The 14,315-nt window shown below is 44.7% G+C and overlaps 1 protein-coding gene across 1 annotated transcript; it reads left to right on the plus strand.

The window, feature by feature from the left end:
• The first annotated feature begins 1,226 nt into the window (after positions 1 to 1,226).
• On the plus strand, positions 1,227 to 13,337 carry LOC100759379 (arylacetamide deacetylase-like 4). Its single transcript, XM_027398130.1, has 4 exons — positions 1,227 to 1,394; positions 6,580 to 6,796; positions 9,982 to 10,045; positions 12,563 to 13,337. The coding sequence occupies exons 1-4, from the start codon at positions 1,227 to 1,229 to the stop codon at positions 13,335 to 13,337; spliced, it is 1,224 nt and encodes a 407-aa protein (XP_027253931.1).
• The last annotated feature ends 978 nt before the right edge of the window (positions 13,338 to 14,315 follow it).

Consider the following 14,315-nt stretch of genomic DNA (forward strand, 5'->3'; position numbering starts at 1 on the left):
GAAGAGGAAGAGTCTTAGGGTGCCAATTCTTTGTTGTAAGAGATCTAGCCAGGCGTTGATGGCGCACGCCTTTAATCCCAGCACTCGGGAGGCAGAGGCAGGCGGATCTCTGAGTTCGAGGCCAGCCTGGTCTCCAGAGTGAGTGCCAGGATAGGCTCCAAAGCTATACAGAGAAACCCTGTCTCAAAAAATCAGAGATAGAGAGAGAGAGAGTTACTGTATGTGACATATTCAGTTAACGATGCTATATTGTACACTTAGAAATGGCTCTGACAGTAAATTTTATGTTATATGCTTAAATTTTTACTATATTAATTTACTTATATTGTATGTATGTGTGCGCGTGTGTAGGCACACAAATGTAATGGTGTGTGAGTGTGCATGGAGGGTTCATACGACGATGTGTGGTAGCAGAGTTTTCTCCCTCCATCACATAGATCCTGGGGATTGAACTCAGAGTATGAAGCTTGATGGCAAGTGCTTTAATCCACTGGGTCATCCCTGTTATAGGCTTTTAAATGACAATTAAACAAACACATGGAAATAGTAGTTCATATGCTTTTCCTATAAAACTTTCTCTAGACTTGAAATATGTAGCCTGTACAAAACTACCCATTCCTGCTCAAGTCTCAACATCCCTGGTTCATACATACAGCCACACCTAGGCTTGGCTTAGAAACAGTTCACTGCTGTCTGGGCTCCTCCACCTTATGCATTCAGAAAGCAGAGAGCCTATCCAAGGCCAAATAGTCAGAAATTAGAAAAGACTGAGCTGCGACAGCAGTTCATCAAGTATTTACAAACTGGATGCCTTCATATTCTTTAACCAAACTGGTGTGGAAGGAGTGCATGACCCCTGGTACTCAGTGAAGGGTCAGGCCATGGGGGTCTATGCTCATGGAAGGCCTCTCCCTTGGTGCCTCAACAGATAGAAGCTGCGAAAGCTTCCCATACAGTCTAATTCCATCTTTCCAATCCTGTCTTTCAAACTATCTTAGCCATCTAGGTTGGCTTTCTTGATCCCTTTGTTCCTTGGGAATCAGGTTCCTCTGGATCCTGTTGACCTGTGGATATCTCAGAAGCCAAATCAGGCCACCAAGTCAGGTGTAGTCTGCAAGGAGTTAGTGGAGGTGGTAAGCTATAAAACCGGGTCAGTTGTTCCCAAAGAAGACCATTGGGATAACAGCTCAGGGCCTCAGATAGCAGTTTCTTGGGGCCTTGGGACCATGACTGTCCTGTGGCTGGTACTGCTAGCAAGCCTGTCTGCCTTTAACCTGGGAGTCTTCTTATGGGCTGTCATTCAGCACTTTCTCAATGTGGAAATCCCCTCTTCCTTGAAGCATCCAGTCAAGCTCAGGTTTCTACATTGTGTGATGCTGTACATTATTGCCGTGGTGAGTCTACTCTTGGGGGAACCACAGTTTTCACAGTTCTGTTGTGGGATATTTGATCACACTGTGAACCCTGAGATTGCATTAACTGAACAAAAACTTAAGGTCAAGAGGTTGAGCCAGCAACTAGTTGACAGGAAGTAGCCATAGAGAGTAAAGAGGGAGTCCAGAAGATGGGTAGAGAAACACACAGGAAGTAGAAGGGAGGGACTTAGAGTTTGGTGGTCCCTTTTGGATTGTAATGGTGAAAAGGAACTCTCTTTTTGAGATGCTGGGGAAGAAGGGAGGTCAGATAGTTGCCCTTCAACCTCTCTGGGATAGCAGGTTTTCACCCCAGCCTCTGACTCTTGAGTCTTATTGATAAAATTATAATATATAGATTTATGTAAAAACAACAGGACTCATCTGTATAGCTTGCCTTCTTCTATTTTCCCCTCTCTAGATTCCCCCATGACTGAGGTAGCTATATTGTTGTCTCTTAGAAATGAAGAAACTTTGTGTTTGTCTCTATCTCTCCCTCTTTCCCTTTCTCTTTTTTGTTCTCTTTATCTCCCTTCCTGCCTGCCTCTTGCCTTTGTTCTTACTTTTTTCAAAATTTAAATTGGAAAAAAGCTTCTTTTACATGTCAATCTCGATTTCCTCTCCCTCCCCTCCACCCGTGCCCCCCACCAACCTCCTATCCCAATCCCTTTCTGCTCCCCAGAGAGGGTGAGGCCTTCCATGGGGATCTGTCATATCATTTGGAGCAGGGCCTAGACTCTCCTCAGTACCTAAGCTGAGAGAGTATCCCTCTATGTGGAGAGGGCTCCCAAAGTTCATTTGTGTACTAGGGGTAAATACAGATCCACTACCAGTGCCCCCCCTTCAGGGGGTCTGGAACAGTCCTATGCTGGTTTCCTACCTATCAGTCTGGGGTCTATGACCCTTGTTCAGGTCAGCTGTTTCTGTGGGTTTCTCCAGCCTAGTCTTGACCCCTTTGCTCATCACTCCTCCCTCTCTGCAACTGGATTCCAGAGTTCATCTCAGTGTTTAGCTATGGGTGTCTGCCTTTAACCTGGGAGTCTTCTGGATGACGACTCTAGGATGGCATATAAGGTAATCATTAATCTCATTATCAGAGAAGGGCATTTAAGGTAGCCTCTCAACTATTGCTTATATTGTTAGTTGGGGTCAACTTTGTAGATCTCTGGACATTTCCCTAGTGCCAGAATTCTCTTTAAACCTATAATGGCTCTCTCTATTGTGGTATCTCTTTTCTTGCTCTCTTCTATTCTTCCCCTGACTAGATCTTCCTGCTCCCTCATGTCCTCCTCTCCCCTCCTCTTCTCCCCTTCTCTTTCTTCTAACTCCCTTTCCCCTCCCCCATGCTCCCCATTAGCTTAGGAGATCTTGTCCCTTTCCCCTTCTCTGGGGACCATGTGTGTCTCTCTTGGGGTCCCCCTTGTTTCCTAGCTTCTCTGGATTGTAGGTCTACTTTTTTGCTCTAGATCTAAAATTCATATATGAGTGAGTACATACCATTTTTGTCTTTTTGTGACTGGGTTACCTCACTCAGAATGGCTGCTTTTAGTTCCGTCCATTTGCCTGCAAATTTCAAGATTCCATTGTTTTTTTTCTGCTAAGTAGTATTCCATTGTGTAAATGTACCACATTTTCTCCATCCATTCTTCACTTGAGGGGCATCTAGGTTGCTTCCAGGTTCTGACTATTACAAATAATGCTGCTATGAACATAGTTGAACAGATGTCCTTTTTATATGAATGTGCATCATTTGGGTACATGCCTAAGAGTGAAATTGCTGAATCTTGAGGTGGACTGATTCCCATTTTCCTGAGAAACTGCCATACTGATTTCCAAAGTGGCCATACAAGCTTTCATTCCCACCAGCAATGGAGGAGTGTTCCCCTTTTTCCACGGCCTCTCCAACATAAACTGTCGTTTGGTGTTTTTGATTTTAGCCATTCTGACAGGTGTAAGATGGTATCAGTCCCCAATATTTATAGGGAACTCAACATATCCAGTACACCAACAGGATCTCATGTATTCACCAATCATCAAAAAAAAAAAAAAAAGACAGTATCTCCTTGAACTTGGGATGGCCTTGAACTCACTATGTAGCCAATGGTCTGAGGCTCCTATTGAGCCACTGTTCCCCCACGCCAAGTGCTGGGGTCAGTGGTGTACACGATCATGGCTTGGTTTATTCCATTTTGAGGATCAAACCAGGACTTCAAGCTTGCTCTATCCACTTAGCTATACCCCAGGCTCTTCCTTTTAAGTTTTTGAGATAAGGGTCTTATGATTTGGACGTGGTTGTTGTTTGGCTTCCACCTCCTGAGGGCTGGGATTGGAAGCAGGCTTCACTACTCATCTAGCAGAGTCTTTTCTGAGGCCTGAAAAGTAATTTCACACTCAGGTTCTATTTATGATAGACTCATGACACAAGACCTCTGATGCCTCCTTCAGCATCCGTCCCCCACTGCCTTCCATTTACTTGCTTCTAGGTGTTTTGTTGCAGAGTTGTGAACACCTTGAAGCTATAGACTATTTCTTAGCATAGTTCTGATCAGAGGGCAGGTGCCCTTTGCTGATAAAATCGTTTATGTGATGATGATGCATATATTCAGCCTTTTGGCATGGCTGCACTGGGTGGCTGGACTCTCAGTTTGCCTTTGTTGTTTGTTGGGGATAGGGACAAGGCCTGCTCACAGGTACAGTAGGTTTGGAGAGAAAGTTTGGTCTGTGTGGGAAACAGACAGTTTGAATAAACTTGGTGTCCCAACCTTGGCTGAAGGTCTGTGGAAGCCAGACAGCTCAAAAGTGATTATGTCAGAGGGCAGCTGCAAAGGAGGGGAGGAGAGGAGCGAGAAGCAGCCCAGCCAGGCTGCCTGATGAGTTTCTCTGTTCTGCTATCACTGGCTGTGAAAGCCCTATGCTTATCTTTTGCGCACGTCAGAGTCCTTATCTTCAAGGTGGGGGATATTTGGTGTATGATAAGGAATAATAGTTTCTGATATGTGACTTCAAAAAAGTAACATGTCCCTGTGCTGTTGAGATTTTTCTCCACAGTGGGCCATACCTATCAGAATGAACAAGCCTTGTTCAATACAGTTATTGAAAACTTCTGACCTCAACCCCTTACTCATTTTTACTTGGAAGTACTTTCCTAGAGTTCAAGCTGTTTCAAGCCCACGGAATTACAGAATAGTTTAGAGTTCTGAAGTGGCAAATGAGGGCCTCAGATGGCAAAGTTACACAGAAACACCACACTCTTCCCAATCTCTAGTGCTTCCTTTCTGCAGCATCACAGCTAGCTCGCAGCTGTGGGAAATGTGAAACCCATCTTGGGAAAAATCAAGCCCACACAAAACTGTAACACTCTGATGGATGTAATGGGTTTTGTTCCGGACACAAACTCTTTCTATCTTCTCAACCAAGAACTCACCTTCCAAGAGCCTCCTCCTGAAGTAACTATCTCACTCGATCCATCGTGGCTTTTATCTATACATGTAGATATCATCTAATCACCACTTAAAAGACAGATGTTTCAAAATAAATTTATTTCTTTTATGTTTTGATATTATAAAATTCCCCATGGTGATCCAATATCAAAGACTTGTATGATAAGACATGTGAGAAGGCCCAGTCCACTGGGCCTTCCCTGAGTAGTTAGCTGAGCAAGGAGAGGGGGGCAAGCCAAAAAGCAGTTTTCCTCCATGGTTTCTGCTTCAATTCCTGCCTCCAGGTACATGTCTTGAGTTCCTGAGTTGGCTTCCCTTGATTATGGAGCTATAACCTGTAAGCCCAGGAAAACCTTTCTTCCCCCAATTGCTTGTAGTCAAGTTGCTTATCTCAGCAACAAGAAAGAAAATAGGACAGTGTGTTTATTGGCTATTTGTACCTTGTCCTTTGTGACCTACCCATTTTATTAGCCCACTTACTGATTGGGAGGCTTGATCTCTTCTTTTTTAGTTTTTGGAGTGATATCTATATATGTACACATATATAGTGTGTATGTACACACACACACACACACACATGCACACACACACACACACACAGAGACACACACTCACACACACACACACACACACATGCACACACATACAGACACACATACGCACACACACACAGACACACTTATGCACACACACACACACACATGCATACACACACAGACACACACACACACACACACACACACACGCACGCACGCACACACCACACACACACACACACACACACACACACACACACACACACACACCTTAATCTTTCACCAGAGTCATCACCAGCAAAGACTTTCATTTTCCATTCTATAGGATGAGTCTTCACTCAATTGAAACTTTTCTTTGTTTCTGGAAGGCTTTTACTTTCTTGACTACCCATTTACCATTAGTTGGTCTTATTTCCAGAGAGACTGGAGTATTATGCAAGAAGTCTTTACCTATACCTGTATCTTGAAGTGCTTCTCTCACTGTTTCTTCTACCATTTCTAGAGTTTCAGGTCCTACAATACAGTCTTCGATCAATTTGGAATTGATTCTTATACAAAGTGAGATGGGGATCTAGAACCATTCATCAATATGGGGATATTGAGTTTTCCCAGAGCCATTTGTCTCTTTTTTGTCACCTTTGTTGAAAATTAGGTAGCTGTGACCATGTGGGGTTATATTTGAGTCTTCCACTCTATTCCACTGATCTATTTATCTGTATTGTGAAAAGGTCATCTCAACACAGAGACAAGAAAATTTCAACATGGATTTTGGTTGAGACAAATTCACAACCATATCATTATCTAATCTCGATGTTGTGGGCAGAAACTCTGAAGACCTACATTCTCCTTAAACAGAATCCACAGACAGTTGTAGATACATAAGCCTATTGTGTGTGCAGAAGTCAGGAGAAAAACAATGAACTCCTTTTAGTAATGCTAAGTTGTGGTAACATCTACATGCCTACCTTATAATCTCCTAAGTCTCTCTTCTTCTTCTTCTTCTTCTTCTTCTTCTTCTTCTTCTTCTTCTTCTTCTTCTTCTTCTTCTTCTTCTTCTTCTCCTCCTCCTCCTCCTCCTCCTCCTCCTCCTCCTCCTCCTCCTCCTCTCCTCTTCCATCATCATCATCATCATCATCATCATCATCATCATCATCATCCTTTTCATATTTGTCTTCTTTTTGCCTCCCACAGGGAAATATATTAGAGAAGCTGAGAATTTGTTCCATGCCCAGGTTCATCCAGAGTTTTCATGATTTAATAGTCACAAAGAAGAACCATAATTTGGTGGTGACAAACATGAACTTTGGGACAATCCCTGTGAGACTGTTCCAGCCCAAGGCAGTGTCTTCCAAACTCCGACGAGGCATAATTTTCTGCCATGGAGGGGGAACCATATGTGGTAGCCTGGGTGAGTACCTTCTGTATTGGGTGGGAGCGGAATGTCCTCATGGCAGCTGGAGTCTTGTATGCATTCCTATGAGGACCTCTTGGGAGGGAGTCAAAGCAAGTAGAAGTTGGAGGGTTTTTTCTGGCGGGGGTGGGGGTGGGGGATGGATTGAGGGCTTGGAAATTATAACAGTCAATGGGTTGAAGTATCCATAGCAATGTTTCCTGTATAAGGTATTATTAGTCTTAGTCCATGTTCAGGCAGCAATGTCGCAGAACTGAGTGTGACACCTCCCTTTCCTTCCCACTTGCAGCACTGGCTATTCTTATCTGTACCGTAATGACCCAAGTCCGTATGCTTACCCAAGCTCAACTGGGTCACTGTGTGGAAAACCCATCCATTCTGGATCAATGCATCATCTTTGCACCCAAAAGCTGTTTCCTTGCTACAACTATCATCCTTCAGTTTAATCATCTCTTCCCACCAGAAGGACCCAGTGCTTGTCCCTGGTGCACTTCAGCCTTCCCCAAGTCCTTGACCACATCTCCCACCTAGCCACTTGTGTCTCCCCTTACCCTTGCTGTGCTTTAGCCTGTGAACTTCTCAACACAGCAGGCATCCTGAGCTGCTCACTTGTTCTTCTGTACTTATTGCTTATGCAGACTCAAAAGACATCGCTCCTAGGATGAAGGTTACTTACTACCTTCTGGTGATTGAGGCAGCCTTAGCAGTCCTGAAGATGTTACCAAGACGTGCCCTCTCATTCATAAGTTAACTATGAGTGTATCTTGCCTGTGGCACACACTCTTGTCCAGAGCTTCACTGTTCTTGTCCACTCTTCATTGTAATCAGTCTCTAAGACCTTCTTCCCCAAGCTGCCATCCGCTACTGCAGGATAATTACATTTCCAAATTTACTGAATATCTACTTGTTCCCAGGCCCTCTCCAGGCACAGGGGACACACTAGAAGACAAGAAAAAACCAGTCCACAAACTTAGGGGTCTGTACATCATAGGAGAAAGCTAGACCACATGGGAGAACACAAATGAGGAGATGGTTTCAGATATGGGCAACGCAGGGATGGAACGGAGAGTGATTCAGAGTCACAGCACTTTGGTTTTTTATCAGACATCTCTCCAAGAAGGTGAGATTTGAAGCCTAGACCACAGGATGGGAGGAGGCAGTTCTTCTGTGCTGGAGAAAAGCATTGTGAAATAGGTTGGGGACCTGGGTGAGGTGAGTGAAGCCTGGGCCTCAGGATCCAAACAAAGGGTTTCAGGAACTCAGACATCAAAACAAGTGATATTGCATGTTAATGCAATATTTTTAGAAAGCTCTGATGCAAACTAAAGAAATACAAAATAGAGGAGCTGTATCTCTAAATTCATACCAGGTCAGGTGCCTGAGGGCTGAGTCATTTGTGCAAGTTGGAAACAGCATATTTGGACTTTTGTTACACCTGTGTCCATTGTGAGCCACGAGGGAGAGAGACAACATTTAGGGGTTCCAAAGTCTTTAATAAACCATTTATGTAGTAGGGTTTCTGATTGGTCAGGGATGTAGGACAAGGACTTGGGAGCCTTATTTCTTCTGGCAGCCTCAAACAGGGGCAGAAGTGGGGTTTACAAACACAAAACCCACAAACACTTGTTGCCAAACTACAGCTACAATTGTCACCAATCAGGAGTCAAAGTTTAGGGACTTTCCTTCTATGTTCCATCATTGGCAACCAACACAAAATGTAAGCCTTTCAGTGCAGCCTTGGGTATAGGAGCTGACCACTCAACTCAGCTAAGGCCACACTATGTTTTGGCCTCAGTGCTTATTCTTTCATTCCCCTCCCCTATGCACCTCCCCATTGTCCTTTAGCAGTGGAGAAGCATAGCATATTTGCCCATTGAAACAGAGGCAGGTGGATCTCTGTGAGTTTGAGACCAGCCTTGTCTACAAGAGCTAGTTCCAGGACAACCTCCAAAGCCACACAGAAGCCCTGTCTTGGGAAAGAAAAGGAGGATGAGGAGGATGAGGAGAATGAGGAAGAGGAGGGGGAGGGGAGGGGGGAAGAGAAGAAGGAGGAGAAGGTTTCTTTCTGTTGCTATGACAAACACCATAACCAAATGTGACTTAGGGGAAGAATGGGTTTATTTCATCTTACAGGTGACACTCCATTATTGAGGGAAGTCAGGGCAGGAACCTAAACAGAAACCATGGTTGAGCACTGCTTGCTAACTTGGTCTCAGGCTCATGCTTAGATAGCTTTCTGATGCTGTCCAGGATTACCTGCACAGGGGATGGCTCTGCCCACAGTGGGCTTGACCCCTTTACACTAATTAGGCAATGAGAAAATTCCCCCACAGACATGCTCATAGGCAAATTTCATCTGGGCAATCCTTCAATTGAGATTTTTTTCCTTAGGTGACTCTAGGCTACATTAAGTTACTGAGGACACCCACAATGCCCAAGGTGTATGTACCCACCTAGTAAATCCGCTGAACATTGGAACTGCCTGACTAAACTTAGAAAATCCCAGTGCTTGGCTCGATGGGAGGTGTTACACTCTGTTAATCCAGCACCTAGGAAACGGAGGCAAAAGGATCACAAGTTTGGGGTCCACCTGAGTTATATAGTAAGGACACAGACACATACAAACAAAACCAACCAGCCAATTAAGCAACAAAGTAACAAGTAAAACCAAGCCATCCCAACATCACACAGGTTCTGTGCCCCAAAGTAGACCATGATCAGCTGTTCACTAATCTTAGTGGAACTGTCTACTGGGAGAAACATCTCCTCTGGTCATCATTTACCTCCTCATGAATGCAAATATATGAGCCTATTAGCACTCCAGGGCTGGCTCTGCAAACAAATACACCCTTAATGATGTCCATTTCAGATTCTCCAAATCATTCTAAGCCCCTAGTTTACCCATACTGTATAAAATTCAATGCTATAGAACATGAACTACAAGTTCCAACAAATCTTGATATTCAGAGATTTGGGAATGATGTCTGGTCTTGCCTTGCCCAGGTATAGCTGGCAAGGTCACCTCAGAAGAACCAAGAATAGGGACATAGAGAGGACCTTATTACCATGTCTACCATCGCAGCTGCTATTTCTGGGACTATAGTGGGAAGTTCTGGGCTCTTATCACACTGCTTAACACCTGGGCTCCTCTAACACTGCTTAACACCTGGTTCCTCTTACAGATTGTTACCACAACCTGTGTAGCTGCCTGGCCCAGGAGACAGATTCGGTGGTGCTGTCAGTGGGGTGAGTGGCCTGAGACAGTTGGTAGTTTATCTATGTGAGGATGCATTCTGAGGCACAGATTTGGTGACTCTAGGCCCAAGAAAGGGGTCCTGACCTCTTCTTGTACATGTTCCCAGGAACATAGCCACAGCACTTTCAAAACAGTAGAAGTGTAGAAATATATCATTTCTTGGGAAGTACACTGGTGAACTGTGACAGAGGGAACACAATACTACAGAGTACTAGTCTCCTGTGGAACAATATAGAGCCAGACAGCAGAGAACTAGGAAGGGCACACCATGATGTGAAGGAGCCCGGGGAGTACACAATCAGGAGTGAGCCTCTATGTCCTCTTTGTGGAGTTAAATCAATGAAAGTCAAAAGAACACTTTCCAGGACATTCAGAGACCCATAGGAAATTGAAAATGGGGAACAAAAAGAAGAGATGACAAATACTGAACTCAAAATATCTCTCCATTTAGCAGAATAATGTTGACATTGGATATGGTGTTCATTGTAACAACAGAATACTCCTGGACCCTCTAACTACAAACCACTTTGAACCAATGTAGAGCATGACTTAAGACCCAATTCTGGTCTTTTGAAAATAAAGGGGTCCTGGAAAGGTTGGATAACACAGGAGGCTACTCATAGTTTGAGAACAGAGTCCTCAGGACAGTTTAAAGAACTAAGTGAGAGAAATTGAAAACTGCACTGTTAGACTCTACTGCTTCAATGGCTACCACTTCAGGGGTTCCCTCCTACCATGACCCAATGGGTATACATTGAAGTTGGGAGACCAGGGCAAATCACTTGGAATCTCTGGTGGCATAATGAGGGTAACATCTTTCTGTGTCTCCAGAGACCTCTTCCTACCTGGCTGCCACAGTGCCTGAGCTTCTAACATGGGACCCTATATCTCTGAGACCCCCTGAATGGAATTGCAGAAATGTATGCAAACACCTGCCCTGAAGTCTTGAAGGGAATTCCTCAGTGTTGATTCCAGATGCATCCAGAGTTCTGATGTATGAGCCAGAGAAGCTGTGCTAGAATGTCAAGTGAAGATGCTCAGCTAGAGAGAGGGTTGGGGCTGCCAGAGGGCTGCTGTGAGCTAAGCTGCTGAACCTCCCAGCCACCTAGTCTTACTTTCCCCCCTTACCCAATTCTCCCTCCATCCTTAGCCCCTCCGTACCCACTCTTCCTTGTCCCTCCCCCCAATTCCCCTTTCCTCTTTTTCTCTCCCCTTCCTGGCCTTCCTTTCCTGGAAGCAAGGTACCTTGATTCTAAATGAAATCTCTGTGTCTCTCCTGACAGGGAATGGTGTTATCAATCATCTCTGTGAAGTCATTTTCTTCCAGGGGGAAACTTAGGGTAGGAGAGGAGCTCTACCAACTCATCCTTTACATCTTCTTAGCCCTTTTCTTCTGAAGTGAATGGTGGCAATAGAGAACTAGGGGCCACAGCAGGTGCCACCTCTGGGGTCACTGTCCTTAGGAATGCTTCTGGTAATTGGACCTTTAATCCAAGGGTGTTGAGTGTTAACAGCTCCTGTGTATATATGTGAAGTCGTGACCCTTCGGGCTCTGACAACACCTATGCTCTAGTTCCCAGGCTAAGGTGTCTCAAATCCTTGGCTGCTTCTGTTGCTTCATTTCCCACTTTGTGGCCACCACTGCCACTGTCTCCTCTATTGTCTGCTCTTGTCTCCTGCTGCTATTGTCACAAGTGTGTCTTTGTTTCTCTTCCCTGCTTCCATTCTTGAAGCTTCAGCTCTGATGCTGTCAAGACCACGTTGCATTTTCTGTGTTGTTAAGGCTTCTGGCTGCTTCCAAAGGCCAGTGACTCCACTGCCAAGGTGTCCAGTGGTCTTTGTGCCTCTGCCACCATTACTGTCACCATATGGTGCTCTCTTGCCTTGGATCTACTCTGCCAAATCAGCCAGGACACTGGTGAAGAGTCTAAGAACTTTAAACTATCAAGTCCAATTGCTCCATCACCTAACACTTTTATTTATTCCCAGGAAAATTAACATTAGAAGGTACACTTACATTAAGATCTTACATTACAAATATGTTTTTAATAACTGGTGTTATTAATAATAATGTTATTAATATGATATTGACATACATTTTTAAAAGCAATGAATTTGGCAATGCTCAATGGATGCCTGAGACATTGGTGAGAGCCACAACCCTTAACCAGTCTCAGTGGAACCAGCAGAGCTCCAGTTGGCTTCTCTGGATCTTTGATGGTTGTCCCGTTTCCTAAAGCAACAGCTTTGAGCTTGCCTGATCCTCCATGGGACTCACTCATCTGTGGGGAGCAGAATGTGGGTTGTAATGGAGAGCCCTGGCCTCCCTGACTGTGGCAGGGTCCTCGCATCCATAGAGGAAAAATGGGGATAGCCATGTTTACTTGCTAGGGTCATTCTGGGGATTCAAACAGGTTAATTTTCCCATGAGAGCAGAGGACTCTGTGCAAATGACCTCCGGTACCCACGTGTACATCACTGTGTTGTGTTTGTTTATTTTGTCTTAGGTACCGCAAGCTTCCTGACCACCATCACCCTTCTGTCTCTAAGGATTGCCTGAATGCCTCTATTTACTTCATGAAGGGCCTAACAACCTATGGGGTAGACCCCTCCAGGGTGGTAGTCTGTGGAGAAAGTGTTGGGGGTGGTATTTTGGCCACTGTCATCCAGGCCTTGTTCAGCTTCCCAAGTCTCCCCAAGATCTGTGCTCAGGTCCTTATTACCCCAGTTATGCAGCTCATCAATTTCCGATTGCCATCACATCAGCAGAACCAGAATGTCCCGTTGCTCACCAAAGACATAATCATGATGTCTCTGTGTAAATACGTGGACATTGACTTATCTTGGAAAGATGCCATATTTAATGGCACTTGTATCCCCCCAGACTTCTGGAAGAAGTACAGGAAATGGCTCAGTTCTGACAACATCCCCAGAAGGTTCAAGAGCAAAAGCCTCCTGCCTGAGTCTCCAGGGCCTTTCAACGAGACTGCCTATCTAGAAACCAAACAGGTTTTGGATGCAGAAATTTCACCTCTCCTAATAGATGACAAGATCATTGCCCAGCTTCCGCAGGCCTTCTTGGTGAGCTGTGAGAATGACCCCCTCCGTGATGATACCTTGCTCTACAAGAAGCGCTTGGAAGACCAGGGGGTCCCTGTCACCTGGTACCATGTGGAGGACGGCTTTCACGGATGCATCATTTTGTTTGATAAGCAACCTTTCTCTTTCCCCTGTTCCATGAAAATTGTAGATGCTGTCATCACTTACATAAAGGGCATATGACAGTCACTCTGGGCTCTGAGTGTGGAACAAGGTGAGATTGTTCTGAGGCTTTTCCTGTTTTGTTTTGTTTTTTGAGTAAGGAGATTCATCCAAGAGGGAAAGATTAGATGGAAGCAAGAATTATTGGCTTTTTATTTAAGAAAGATAAGTTTGAGTGTTTCTCTTCAGAACCACAGCTTCCAGTGTTGCAACTAGCAACACTTTTTACTGCTTCTTCATTTACTTGAAATAAATGTCAAAGTGAAAGGAAACGTCTTTCAATTTTTCCAAAATGCCTAACCAAGAAATTGCGTAGAATAAATGCCATCATCTGGCCACACCATCGCTGCTGAACCCTTATCCAGGATGGCATAGAGAAAGGCTCTTTCTTGTCACTGCTTTTCCTGAGGCCAAAGTCACAGCATCACTTGCACTGCCTCTGTCTGCCCTGAGCAATGTAGTTTCACAGACACCCTCCAAATATGATGACTCTAATGCTGAATTACGGCATGCCATCAGTGGGAACATTCAAGAAACAGAGAAGGGAGAAAGGCGATGAGGAAGCCGTGAAGTGGGCATAGGGTGAATTTTTCCCTGGGGTCACATTTTTCAGTGGAACTCCTAACTCAGATCCCGTTTACCTTGAGATGTGTTCTCAGAAACACAGCTACGGTATGAGTGCTGGAGGCCCCCTGGTTTACGGAAGGCATGTCCCTTTTCGAGGAAGGTGGTAAGCTCACATACTATTCCCAGTCTTACAAGGGCCCCTGCCCTGCTTAGCCAGCACCGCTCTCTCTGTTGCGAGGGAATTTGAAGGGATCCTCTCCACTGCGTGTTGGGAGTCATCCACAGTAAGTTGGATGTTATTGTTGTTTAATGGGTCCGTGTTTTGTAAAGTGGCCCTATTGTAATTAGCCCAAACCCTATTTCTGCCCAAAATTGTGAATTAGTAAAGTCACTGGCTCTGTCTTCTATGCAAACCTGTCCTGTCTTGGTTTT

This window comes from Cricetulus griseus, chromosome 2 (assembly GCF_003668045.3).
Source record: "Cricetulus griseus strain 17A/GY chromosome 2, alternate assembly CriGri-PICRH-1.0, whole genome shotgun sequence".
In the NCBI taxonomy this organism is placed as follows: domain Eukaryota; kingdom Metazoa; phylum Chordata; class Mammalia; order Rodentia; family Cricetidae; genus Cricetulus; species Cricetulus griseus.

Excerpts from the sequence above, each read along its gene's own strand:
- LOC100759379 (XM_027398130.1), top strand. The coding sequence starts at position 1,227 with ATGACTGTCCTGTGGCTGGTACTGCTAGCAAGCCTGTCTGCCTTTAAC. Across the intron at positions 6,797-9,981 it reads AACCATATGTGGTAGCCTGG|ATTGTTACCACAACCTGTGT; the intron begins GTGAGTACCTTC and ends TTCCTCTTACAG. Across the intron at positions 10,046-12,562 it reads TCGGTGGTGCTGTCAGTGGG|GTACCGCAAGCTTCCTGACC; the intron begins GTGAGTGGCCTG and ends ATTTTGTCTTAG.